Genomic DNA, 12,010 nt, shown 5'->3' on the forward strand with positions numbered 1-12,010 from the left:
CTACAGCCCAAAGGTGAAAAGTAAACAGAGAAGAGAGTGTAGTTCTGCTCTCTGACATTCTGACAGTATCAAACCTCTTCAGAAAGGCTGGAATAATGAATAATCCTTCTCTTTTAAAATGAGAGCTGCTTTCTGACTCAGTTGATTTATTCAAGGTCACACAAAAGGTTGTCATTTGGACCTACTTAATATTCATTCTTATTGTATAAATGTTACATTGTTAGTATATATGTGTATATATACACACGTGCACAAATATATATATATGTACATGAATAAAATATGTTTTTAGCACCTGTGAACAGATTTATGAAGACAACAAAGCCAGCCCCCCCTATTTCTCCAAAGCCTTCTCTTACATCAGATATGCAAGGTATGTGAAGGTTGCATTGCTGTTAGAATAAAATAATGTAAAACTGTGAAATATTAAATTATGCCTGATGTATTCACACCACTAACCCTATGACATACTAAAGTAAAACAAAAATATGTTCTCCTTTAGCTTTTCTGTGTTGTAGCAGTTGCTTTGTCTAGCTTGAACAGTAAATCCATTTTAAGCATGAATAAAACTAGAACAAGTTATTTGCCCCAAATTAATTTATTTTTAGTCTTCTGCTCTAGTGGAGGAACACAAATTGATCAATACAGCAAAAAGAATTATAGGACTCAGTATGTCAGTAGTCCCATTTCACCATAGGAATCAAGAGCCAATACTTCAGACTTAACCATATAGAAATTCTGTACAGGCTGATGTCTTGCATGGCCCTTTATAACAGTGCTCCCATTGAGGTTCTGTAAAGAGCAGTTTATTTGGAAAAGAAACAAAAGCAGAAGCAAATAAGAGGAATCCTATTTGCTTTTATAAATTCAGATATTCTTGTTAATCTCTCTCTTCCAACTTAGACTTGTTTTGCATCCTCAGCCTCATTAATTGCTTGGATGTAACCTTTCCAGACATGACACAATTCTTTAAAAAGCTTTGCATATTCATTAGCAATGTGTTTAGCTTTAAAGTCAAAAGCTACAAGTCATAAACTAACATTTGTTATGAATTGCTTAAGACTTCGTGAGTTATTTTCCAGACATTTTAAAATGCCCTTTTCAATCTCAGCCTTTCTGTAAATCAGTGTCGAGCAGCAACCAGCTCCTGACAGATGTTACTGCAGAATAAAACATCTCCCCCTGGTGGGAGCTGGGACACTTGAGTGCTGTAAAGTGTAGTAAAGTGATGAAACCTGACATGAAATTTACTGAAATAGGATTCTATTTGCATTGAAGAAACTGGGCATCAGTGAAGATGCTGGTGTTCTTTTTTCTTTCAAGATCTATGAATTAATATATACTTGTGGGTCAGAACTCAGGGAGGTATGTTGGCCATGCAAATGAGCCAGTTTGTATTTATGACTGACCTGATTTCTTCCTCCCTGAGTCAAGGAAAGGCTAAATGCTCCTACAGGTGTGATAACACATTTTTTCCAAACTGACCCAGCTTTGCACAACACAAGCATTCATCTTGCTTGCAGCAGGGAGGGAATGAGAAGAAAAACAAAACAATAAAAAGGTTTTGCAATGGGAGGAAACTTGATTCATACAGTGACTGTATATCAGAATTCCTTCAGACTTCACCTGAAGTTTTCCCTACAAGACAGGGGATGTTGCTTTCCCAGGGTGGCAGATTCAAATTCTGAGCAGATTCTCCAAGTTGTTTTTCTGGAGTCAGAAGTATGACTGATACAAATTCAGATCAGCTTTTATGGTAACATGCACTATGGTTTTGCTACACTAAAGAATGCTTTTTATTTCTTTCCTGTCCTGTAGAGGTCTACGAGGTTCCTGAAGAAGAGGTGAGGCCTTTCTACAGTATCACTCCCATTGCCCTCAGGCAGGGTACAGATGTGACTGTGAGAAAAGATTATCAGCCTTTCAAAAGGGAAAACTGGGAACATAACTCTTCCTGCACTTAAAGCTTTCTGACACTCCCTTTTCAGAAAAACTGGCAAACCATTTCAAAAGAGTAAATGGGAAGGGGAAAGTTTCCCAGTCCTCTGTGATAGTGATCCAATCTGTGAAGCAGCAGCCTAAGGGAATGTTTTGCAGAAAAACTGCAGCAGAGGAGCAATGACAGTTCTGACACAGTAATTTTTTTCCCATTTGCTGGTACTGACATAACATATGGCCAAAGCAGATTTACTGATGTTGAGTTCTTGCCTGTCCCATCCTAATGTAGATTACCAGACAGAGCTCTAGTAGAAATCTGTATCACAATGCAAAAATAATATCTTGATGTGGTAACATAAATAGGATCATAATATCTATTTTATGAAATTAAAAAGTGACCAAAAAACAATTCAGTGTATTTTCTCTTACAGGAAAAACCATCACCACCACCAGTAACCAGGTAACCCATTGCTGTCAATGTTTGTGCATTATTTAAAACTGTCAGAAAATATTTTTTCTCATCTAGATACTACATGTCTGGTAATTCTTTCTCTAGAAGAAATACAGTAACAGAAGAAATACATACAGTGAATATCTCTTCAGATTATCTGCACAAATATTATCAACCATTTCTATGTTAATTTCAATAACCCAGATGTAATACATACTAAAAAGAAATACTCTTAAGGTTACTTATTAGAATTTTGAGGGGGTGTGGGAGAAGACAGAGAGGTTTTGTTTGTATTCACTGTTGTTAAATGTAATTTTCCTTTCTTAATTCACGTTTAATTACTAGGTTCACTAAGCCACTCATGTTCATGCCTGCTCAGAGTACAGAGCACTCCCATATGCACAGCATGACCAGAGAGTCACCGAAGCAGGATAATTCCAGGTAAGTTAACAGCAGCTTCGATCAATAGGAAATATTAGCAGAGGAAAAAAAAATCTACTCTCTAATGTGTAGACTTCAAACAATAAACAGTTGTCAGGCCACTCAAATAGCTAGAGATGCTAGGACAAGGTGAGAACCAAAAGCTCTCCTTGCTTTGTGAACTTCTGTGTTGAAGGCAGTTTGCCATATAGATAGGATTTTCTTAAATAACCCTTTAGGGATCCAGTACAGGGATAAAATATCTCTGCCAGCCAGTTGAAGGTCCTATTAGCCATCTCTGCACCCTTGCAAATTAGATGTTTTTGCAGTTGTATAAAATTGCTTGTCAAGAAACTGGGCTCAGTAAATCCATTGTTTATATCCCAAGTCTCTGTCAGAAAAGGGCCAAATCATACTTGGGTGTGCAGCCTACTTCACTCCTGTGTACCCAGAGGCATAGAAAGCTGCATCATAAGCCCTGCCTCCTCTCTAGGTCATTCTTTTACAGAGTATGTTATGTGCCCCCAGAAGCAGGCATCCACGATACTCTGTGTGTGAGGATGTTTGGTGAGGTCCTGTGCAGTCACAGGAGACCCAAGGTCTAGGACAGGAGCTGTTCCAGAGTAGTTCCACACCAAGGGCACAGCATCCACAGAAGCACTGTAGCTGTGCAGAGCTGAAATCAAATCCATTTACTGCAGACCTCCTTCCCTCTAGATCTTAAAAAGCCTATCTGAGCCAATTAAATAAATAAATCCTATTAATTATAACTTACTGTGTGTATTTTTCAGAAATATTTTGCCTCTCCCCAGAAGTCGTCTTCATCCAAAACCAGTGAGTAGTTAATGGGCCACTCTAAAAGAACGTGTTACATTTAGTCCTGTGTTTCATATCTAAATAGATGGATTATCTATTTATTATCTGGATTAAATAATGGAAACAGATGACTGAATGTCAGATTAATGTAATATTGTGATTGTTGCTATTAATCCTTTGGGCAAAAGAGCACTGGACATCTGTATTGATCCAAGAAAAAGTTCAAATGTTTTTTGGGATATAAGGGATATATGTTTCAGTCCACAAAAACAATTTCTTGTACCACTTGTACTTCAGGAACCTTACTTTAAGTAGCAGAGGATTATTCTGCCCAATCTGAAGCACTTTTCCTTGAGCCTCATTCCTCTCAGATGGTAAATGATTAATGCTTTCTGAAAATGGAAACCTTCTAAAATGTCAGACTGGGTAGTGTGAGTAACCAGTGTCACTAGAAAATGCAGTCCTTGAAGGACTAATTACAAGCCTTGGGTCCTAAGGCTGTGTTTCAGCCAGTCCTCTTCTCCCTCTGCCCCCTCTGCTCTTATCCTGTCTGTCCTTTCCACTGTGCTGGGTTGTTTTAAGCAAACTATTTGGAAACTTGTCCAGCTGCAGAAAGGAGCAAAAGCAAATCTTTTTCAGCCAGATTAGCTCCATTAATTGATCTACACCATAGCTCTACTCACAGCTGTACTCTAGTTTAGAGGGTCTTCCTGAGGAGCCAACCATCCAGAACAGAGCAATGTGTCAACTGTGTCAGCATCTGTGCCAAAAGCTGCATGCTCAGACCCTGTCCCAGCCCTGTGCTCTGAATTGTCCCTAGGAAATAATCAGTCTACCAATAACTGTATAGAGAAACTAGACACTTGAAACCAGGAATTTGGGGTCATATAATAGGATTAGAAGTTATGGTAACAGTGCAAATGGTATATGAGCACCTTATAGTCTTCAGTCTTTAAATTTCTAGATGTACCAAGCAGTTTGTATGTACAACAGCATTTTAGTTTCCCTTCCACCTCATTACAAAGTTCTTTCCATTTAGATCTGTATCCTGTGGGATTCTGAACAAATCCTAAATGGTGCCAAATTTGGGATTTCTCTTTTAGGAAATAGTTTGATTTCTCAGCTTTTCTTACCAATACAATATAAGAAAAATCTCACATCTCAAGGGAGGATATTCAACAGAAATTCCACTATCTGATCAGCACTAAGAATACTCCTGCTTCAGAACAGACTCAAGTGCCACATTGCAGCTGAAACCTCTCTATTAATGCATTTTCAAAGCTTGCATTTGAGATGGATATGATCCTAGCTTTGCAGAGAATAAAAAGAGACTATCCTTTAGCTGGAGCCACACACTGAGTGAGTTACAGCTCCAAGATGAAGCTCCCAGACAAACACTCATTGGTACCATGGGTGTATTCAGCTCCTGGGTGCTTGCAGCTCACCAGTTTGTCACAAGAGTCAGCCTAGGAAAGAGTTACCCAGTGCAGTCCCAATTCTGGGGTCTTTGCTTGTCTTGTAAGTGGCAGCCTTTACAATTTGAAACAAACGCATGGTAACTAGCATGATGTTTGTCCAGTGCTCTGTTGTTCCTTTCCATCCCTGGCTACAGCACACTGGCAAAGCCCAAACAAAAACAGAAACATCTGTTAACTGCTCCCATTCAGTCTGCTGTCAGCACTAACCAGCACTGATCATGTGCACAGAACTGTAACCCTTGTTCCTCTCAAAGGCCTGAGCTGACTGGGAGAAAAAATTTGCCATGTCTCATTTCCCCAACTGCTGGGTGATGGATTACACCTCTCCAGCCAGAGAATGGAGGCATTTGTCACTAACATTAGTGAAAAGCTATTAGCTGAGTAGATGAAGACAGACAAATTAATAACTGGTGCTTCTTTGAAAGATACTTACCAGATGGGAGTCTTGATTCCCTAAAAGTCAAGAAATGGGAGCCAAAATTAAGCCTCTCCCAAAGAAGCCAGGAAATTAGGTGGATTGCTTCAGTTCTAGCATGGTGATAAGAGGGTCCACTCAGTTTTCTCCATTCAGTGGAAGATGTGGTTTTAGTATGTTCAAATCTGCTGCAAAATTTCTGTCTTCCAGGTCAGAAATTAAACATGAACCCAAAGGTATCACTACAAAACTAAGGCCAAATTTTCTCAATACTTACTACAAGCAATCTCAAGATTATTAGAAAGTTCAAAATTTGATGGTTGCTTAAAATTTTTCAAATAATATCATTAAAGTATTCTGGATACTATATGCCTTCTGTACAAATATTTTTTTAAAAATTACTACAGATACCAAAATCATATTGATTATTCATGCAGTTCTCATTTAATAATCAAAGAATCATTCAGGCTGAGAAAGACCTCTAAGATCAAGTTCCAGCTGTTAATCCAGCACCACCATGTTCACCAGTACCATGTCCCTAAGTATCACATCCACGTGGCTTTTGAACACCTCCAAGGATCGTGATTCCACCACTTCCCTGGGCAGCCCATTCCATGCCTGACCACCCTTTCAGTGAAAACATTTTTTCTAATATCTAATCTAAACCTCTCCTGGTGCAGCATTAGGCCATTTCCTCTTGTCACTTGTTACCTGTGAGAAAAGCCTGATACCCTCCTTTCAGGTAGAGAGCAGTAAGGCCCCCCTGAACCTCCTTTTCTCCAGGCTAAACATGCCCAGCTCCCCCTTCCACTCCACATAACACTTGTGCTTCAGTCCTTTCACCAGCCTTGTTGCCCTTCTCTGCTCCATTACTTCTGTGTCCTTCTGGTAGTGAAGGAATTAAAACTGAACACAGTAATTCCTTTTTTAATTCCTTCATATCAAATCTAACCTCTTTTTCCATTACAGGACCATGAAGCTAACAACAATGATGAAAGTAAGTATTCAGATGAAAACACAGCAATATGAGAGGGACTGATATGCCACCAGTTAGCAGAATACAGTGTGCAATGTAGTGTGTCAGTGTAAATCTTATCTGTACAGTCAGCAATAAGCAAGAAGTGTTACTGAACTGTTCTCTTGTATTATCATACTGAAAACATGTTAAGAAAAAATTAAAGCAGTGGATATTTTTTACCTTTATGACATTAACACTAAAATGGCAATGAGGAAAATCCACTGTTCAGATACCGCTCACATTGCATACTAAATATATTGCTTGCATCTCTAGGTCAGAGGTTCAATAACACACAAGAATCCAGATTTCCCACTGGAGCAGCTCCATCTCCATTACCAAGGGGCCTGTGAGTAAAAAACTATAAAAGTACTTCTTTGGTGGGGATGGGTTTAATAGGTGTATTAGGAGCTAACTCCTATCCTTGCCTATAACAATTAGAATTCAGGAATAACATTTATTCCTGTTTGTGAAAGATATCCTGACTAGGTAAAGGCAAGCTGTTATTTTGCTATTTCTGGAGGAACACTGCCTGCCACTGATGGCAGACGCTGGCTGCCTTGGCTGATTTAGTCCCATGTTAGGTATTGGACAGAGTTGTAGCTTCCTTGTGCGAGTACCTTTAGTGAGTCCCCACATTGCATCTGATAATAGCCTTATTCCTTTTTTATTCTTCTTTGTTTCTAACTGCTACAAGTATCCAGTGAATCCCATCTTAGACAGAAATACCCTGAGAACCAATGAAACTGATGCTTAGTTGCTATATGAATCCATGTATCTGCTAAGTAACCATATTCTTTATTTTTCTTTTTCCTCCATACTTCAGCAAGAAAACTTCTAATGCAGTAATTTCACCAGTAAGTTGACTTGTAATTGCATAATCACCCAAAACTTCTATTATATTTTTAATTTATTGTAAAACTTAATTTTACATGGGTTTGGTTACAAGATAAATGTAAAAAATGCTAGGGGAAAGAGTTATAAAGACAGGAAATATTTGGGTGCTATTACACGAAGGAAGATCAGTGATCTTTCTGCTCAAGGAGAAAAATATTTTGATCAAAGCAATGTTTGAATTCAATGCCCTGAGATGTAACAATAAACACAGTGCATGAGCTGAATAAATGAGAAATAGATAGGAATACAGACAATTCAGAAGTATTCCCAGAATGTACAGGGCTGCTTATGGGGAACATGAGTTCATGTAAGTGATAGCTCAAGAAATATGCAGGATTTTACCAGAATTTGTCTGAGGTTTTTCAGTAATTCAAAAAATATCCCAAAACTTCTTGTTGCAGAAAGTAAGAGGACTGGTTGAAATTTTCAAAGAAATTAATTAAAAAAATGTTTCAAAACTGGCAGTTTATTATCATTGTTTCAAAATGAAAGCAAAAAAAAAAAAAAAAGTGGAAGATTGGTTCCAGTTTTACTGTGAGCTAAACCAACAGTTTAACTTCCAGTAAACAGAAGAAAATGCGTTCAGATATTTGTGTGCATAGTTCAATACGGATGAAAATCCAATTTTCATTTTCAAGTATTTGGGATAGACTTCTGATTTTAGGTCCTGAGATAAGAATGAACCATCTAGATTTTAGTTTTTCTCCATCTATTTATACCCACAAGCTGGGATTCTTTCCAAATCTCCTTTGCAAAATCGCAAACTTCAAGGTCATGCAACTAGAGACTCTTCACAGAATGGCTATGTCCCTGCCTCCTAATTCTTCCAGGATGTTGTCAATTCTAAACTGTTTCACAAAAAGTATAAATTATAAACATTTGCTACACAAGTGCCAGTTAATACTTGGTTGTCCTTCTCTTTTATTGCAGAAACCATGTTTACCTTCCAGAGAGACCTTAACTGCAAATGAAGGTAAATTATACCCACTAATGTGAAAAGTTGACATTTTTCCAATTTTTTTTTTACTAAAACATGAAACAAACAGCACGACATTCAAGTTACTGTAGGTTTTTGAGGGGTGTTTGGTTTTAGTTTCAAACTGGATCTGGGCAGCCTCAGTTGCAGTGAGTATCATTGTTCTCTGAAAGCAGTCCCAGTAAAGCTGCTGAGGTTCCTGGCAGGGTAATGTAGCACAGTGATGGAGCAGCAGTGTGCCCATGGAGCCCTGGAAGTGGAGAAGGGGGAAGGGAGGGACAGGCTCTGAACTCAGCCAGAACCATCCCTCCCAGAGCCGACTCCTGGCAAGAGGCAGTCCCTGGCACAGGCAGGGACTCCATCCTGGCTCTGGCTGTGCCTGGGCGAGGTGGCTCCAGCAGGAGCTGCTGCCTTGCTCTGGACTGGGCTGGCTGCCCTCCTCCCCGTGTCACAGAGTCCCGCCCAGCCCCGCAGGCATCCGCAGCACAGGTATTTGCCTAGAATTAGTTAACAGCAGCGCAATGGCAGGCTGCCATGTCAGAAAAAAACCCCAAATTTATAGTAAAAGAAACCCTCCCTCATCTACTGGGACTCCCTTACCTGGGATAATATATTTCTGAAGAAATCGTGACTCTACCGTTTGTTTTCCCAAACTCCAGAAAAACCTATGGTCCCAGAACGACGGCGCAATTCCAGCCAGGAACTTCCACTTCCCCCCCTTCCAAGTGGTGCCCAAAAGTAAGGTCCCTTTCCATCCTCTTGGGAATATTACTGTGCACCAGCTGTGAGAGGCTCAAAGGGGCACTCTTTTCACTGGAGCCTCCTTGTTGCTTTTTCAGAGCTGAGATTCCTGAAGCCTCACAGTGGCAAAAAAATAAAACATGGCAATGCATACAAATACTTTAACCATCACCAAAAAGCATGAGGGGGTATAATCTGTAATAAGGTGATGGAGATTTAAAACACATGTTTAAATTCCTACTAGTGGGATATCATTTTTTAAAAATACCTGTATCAGACCCATGTTTCTCAATGAACACATGGGTGAGATGGAACACATTCTACCACTGCATATTTTCAGTTTTCATATTATCAGGACTGGGTCCATCCCCTCAGACCTTTCTGTAATCTCTTAACATTTATTTCAGGCCTCTGCTCCAAAAGCCCTCAATTCTGCCAAGTAAGTATAATTCAGTTTTCGAATTAAAATGTGACTAACTTGTAATTTCAAATTAATGTCTGAGTTAAAATTATTTCAAAATACCTTGCATGTTAATTAGTTTGGAATTAATGTATCTGTAATGCATACAAAGAGAGGGTCAAGTATCCAAGATCTTAGCTCAGCTAGTAAAATTAAGGGAGTATCTCAGGATTATTGATGGAAAATGGGTGCTTCATTTATATTTATGAATACTGGAAATCCTAGCAAAGGCAATTTGGGTCATTTCCCATCATAATAAAGATTCCATCAATCTTCCTTGTCACAGAAGAATCTTAAATATGACATTTCTGGGCTGCTCCAGGCTTCTGTTGTCTACAAGACAGACAGATTATTATTACATTCAATTTATTCTTTTTCTATAGAAGGAAAAAAGAAGGTACTTTTAGAATAGCAATTGCTGAAGCTCTTTTCTAAGTAGTGCTTTCCAAGATGGACTTTGTTTCAGTTCACAGCTAAAAACAAATTAGGTAATATGTATATAAACCCTCTTTGTGCAGAAGTGTAAATTAGATTAACATTTTTCTAGTTGCTTGTTAGCAGACACTTGTCTGACCTTCCTGTAAGCCCTTTACTGTACTTATTCAGTCTGAACATATCTTTCATATTGTAAACAGATGGTGAGAATGGCACATATAAATCTACATTTGGTGTAGCTTAAACTGACATGCTGTTATTAGTGTATCTCTTTCCTGGAAATATTTGCTTGATGCATGTTGCAATTATATCTCCTGTGCTGAGAAGTTCACATTAATACATGGTTCACATTAATGCTCTTGACTGATGCACTCAAGTTTGTCCTGCTCCCATCACACAACTGATGTGCTTCAACTGGAAGCATAAATTCTTACTACTCCTGGAACTGTACCTATTCTTCAAGTCCATCTAGTGGTAAATGATGCTGTGATTAGTAAACTTTCTTTAGCATAATCTTATTCAGTGCCAGGTCCAATAACAACTTTATAATACATACCACTGGTCCCATAATCACTGATGTCCCTTGAGCATAACCTTCCATCTCTTCTTTGTATACAAGCCTAGAGCTAACTTCTGTCTTCATCATTACAAGTACTTATTTCCCATATGGCACAGTGTCAAATGCTCCTCTGAAGTCCAGATTAAGTACACTGCCACATCCCCTCTTTGTAGAACTCTGTTATTCTATGAAAGAGCTGTAACATTTTTTCTACTTGGCTAAAATTCATATTTTCTCGTGCTAGTTGTACCTTTACTTCCAAATCTTGATGTTATTTCCTTCAAATTCTCTCCTAGGGCCTTGTGTTCTGTGGAATCAGGCAAAAAACCCTGTAGATGCTCAAGTCACTTTTTCCACTTCAGGTGTAGCAGTTATGTTTGGTATTCTTTAATTATTTGGTACCATCCTGACTTGAAAATTATGTAAAATAACTGTTACCACCCCTGAATTACATGTGCCAGTTTTTAAAATTTCATAGGTAATCTGGGCCCATCAGTTCAATTGTATGATGTTATTTAAGCTCTGCTTCCAATTTGATTGTAAATTTCTATTTCTGTGCCAGAACTACTATTTGTTTAGTACCTAGATTATCTTTAAAATCAATAAAATTCTTATTGTATAAAGCCCCATCTCTCTTTACTTTTTTTAAACACAGCCAAGGCATCTTTCATTACTAATTTTAATATCCTTTTGTCAGGTCTAATTCACTAATCTGACTTCTGTCAGTTCTTGCTTCATTCATACAGTCTACTTTCAGATGTAGCTTTAACAGCCAGTCAGTCAAAATTTGACAGAAAAACCAAAATCCATAATATTGAATAGCCTTCTTCAGGTGATTATTAATTCATTGAGAGCTGGAACTTCTCTCTATAATGTCTCCTCTCCACTTGGGGATGCAGCTTCCAGACAGTTGCATCTTTACTGCAAAAGAAGTTCTAAACGTACTTCACACAATTGGCTTTGTCCTCCAGTTGCATTTTTTTAGTTCTGGTCACTGTATGGTCTTCTCTATAACATTCTATTGCTTTCTAAACCAATATCTAAATCAGAATTTTATTAGTGCAGATTTAACAATGAAGTCTGCAGAGCACCATATCCAGAAAGGGTAGCATTTGTTTTCCCTAGTAAGTAAAACACACAGGAAAAAAGCTTCCCATAATAACAAAATAAGCATCACTTAACTTTCTACAATGATCTTCTCTAGTATATTGATTTGCATCCAGCTGTGTTCACAAGTACCTATAGCAGACACCTACACTGTTGGGCTAAATTATTTTTTTACCAGAAAGCAATAATCCATACTTCTTTCATCATATCATTACTATGCAACACTATTCAAACATTTCATTTCTGATTTCTTAAACTCTTATATCTGTATTTCAGCCCTAGTAACTATTTTCAACTATGCT

The 12,010-nt window shown here is 38.3% G+C and overlaps 1 protein-coding gene across 7 annotated transcripts in view; it reads left to right on the forward strand.

Annotated features, from left to right (window-relative positions):
* BLNK (B cell linker) overlaps positions 1-12,010 on the forward strand; it is an 88,219-nt gene that overhangs the window by 70,308 nt on the left and 5,901 nt on the right. For all 7 annotated transcript variants that reach the window (XM_077183037.1, XM_054637102.2, XM_077183036.1 and 4 more), the window contains 11 exons: positions 293-373; positions 1,819-1,844; positions 2,370-2,398; positions 2,735-2,830; positions 3,601-3,643; positions 6,488-6,515; positions 6,810-6,882; positions 7,360-7,390; positions 8,361-8,403; positions 9,066-9,144; positions 9,555-9,586. In XM_077183037.1, the coding sequence (XP_077039152.1) occupies positions 293-373; positions 1,819-1,844; positions 2,370-2,398; positions 2,735-2,830; positions 3,601-3,643; positions 6,488-6,515; positions 6,810-6,882; positions 7,360-7,390; positions 8,361-8,403; positions 9,066-9,144; positions 9,555-9,586 (561 nt within the window). The remainder of the gene's footprint in view (positions 1-292; positions 374-1,818; positions 1,845-2,369; positions 2,399-2,734; positions 2,831-3,600; positions 3,644-6,487; positions 6,516-6,809; positions 6,883-7,359; positions 7,391-8,360; positions 8,404-9,065; positions 9,145-9,554; positions 9,587-12,010) is intronic.

The sequence above is a fragment of the Agelaius phoeniceus genome, chromosome 9 (assembly GCF_051311805.1).
Source record: "Agelaius phoeniceus isolate bAgePho1 chromosome 9, bAgePho1.hap1, whole genome shotgun sequence".
NCBI lineage: Eukaryota > Metazoa > Chordata > Aves > Passeriformes > Icteridae > Agelaius > Agelaius phoeniceus.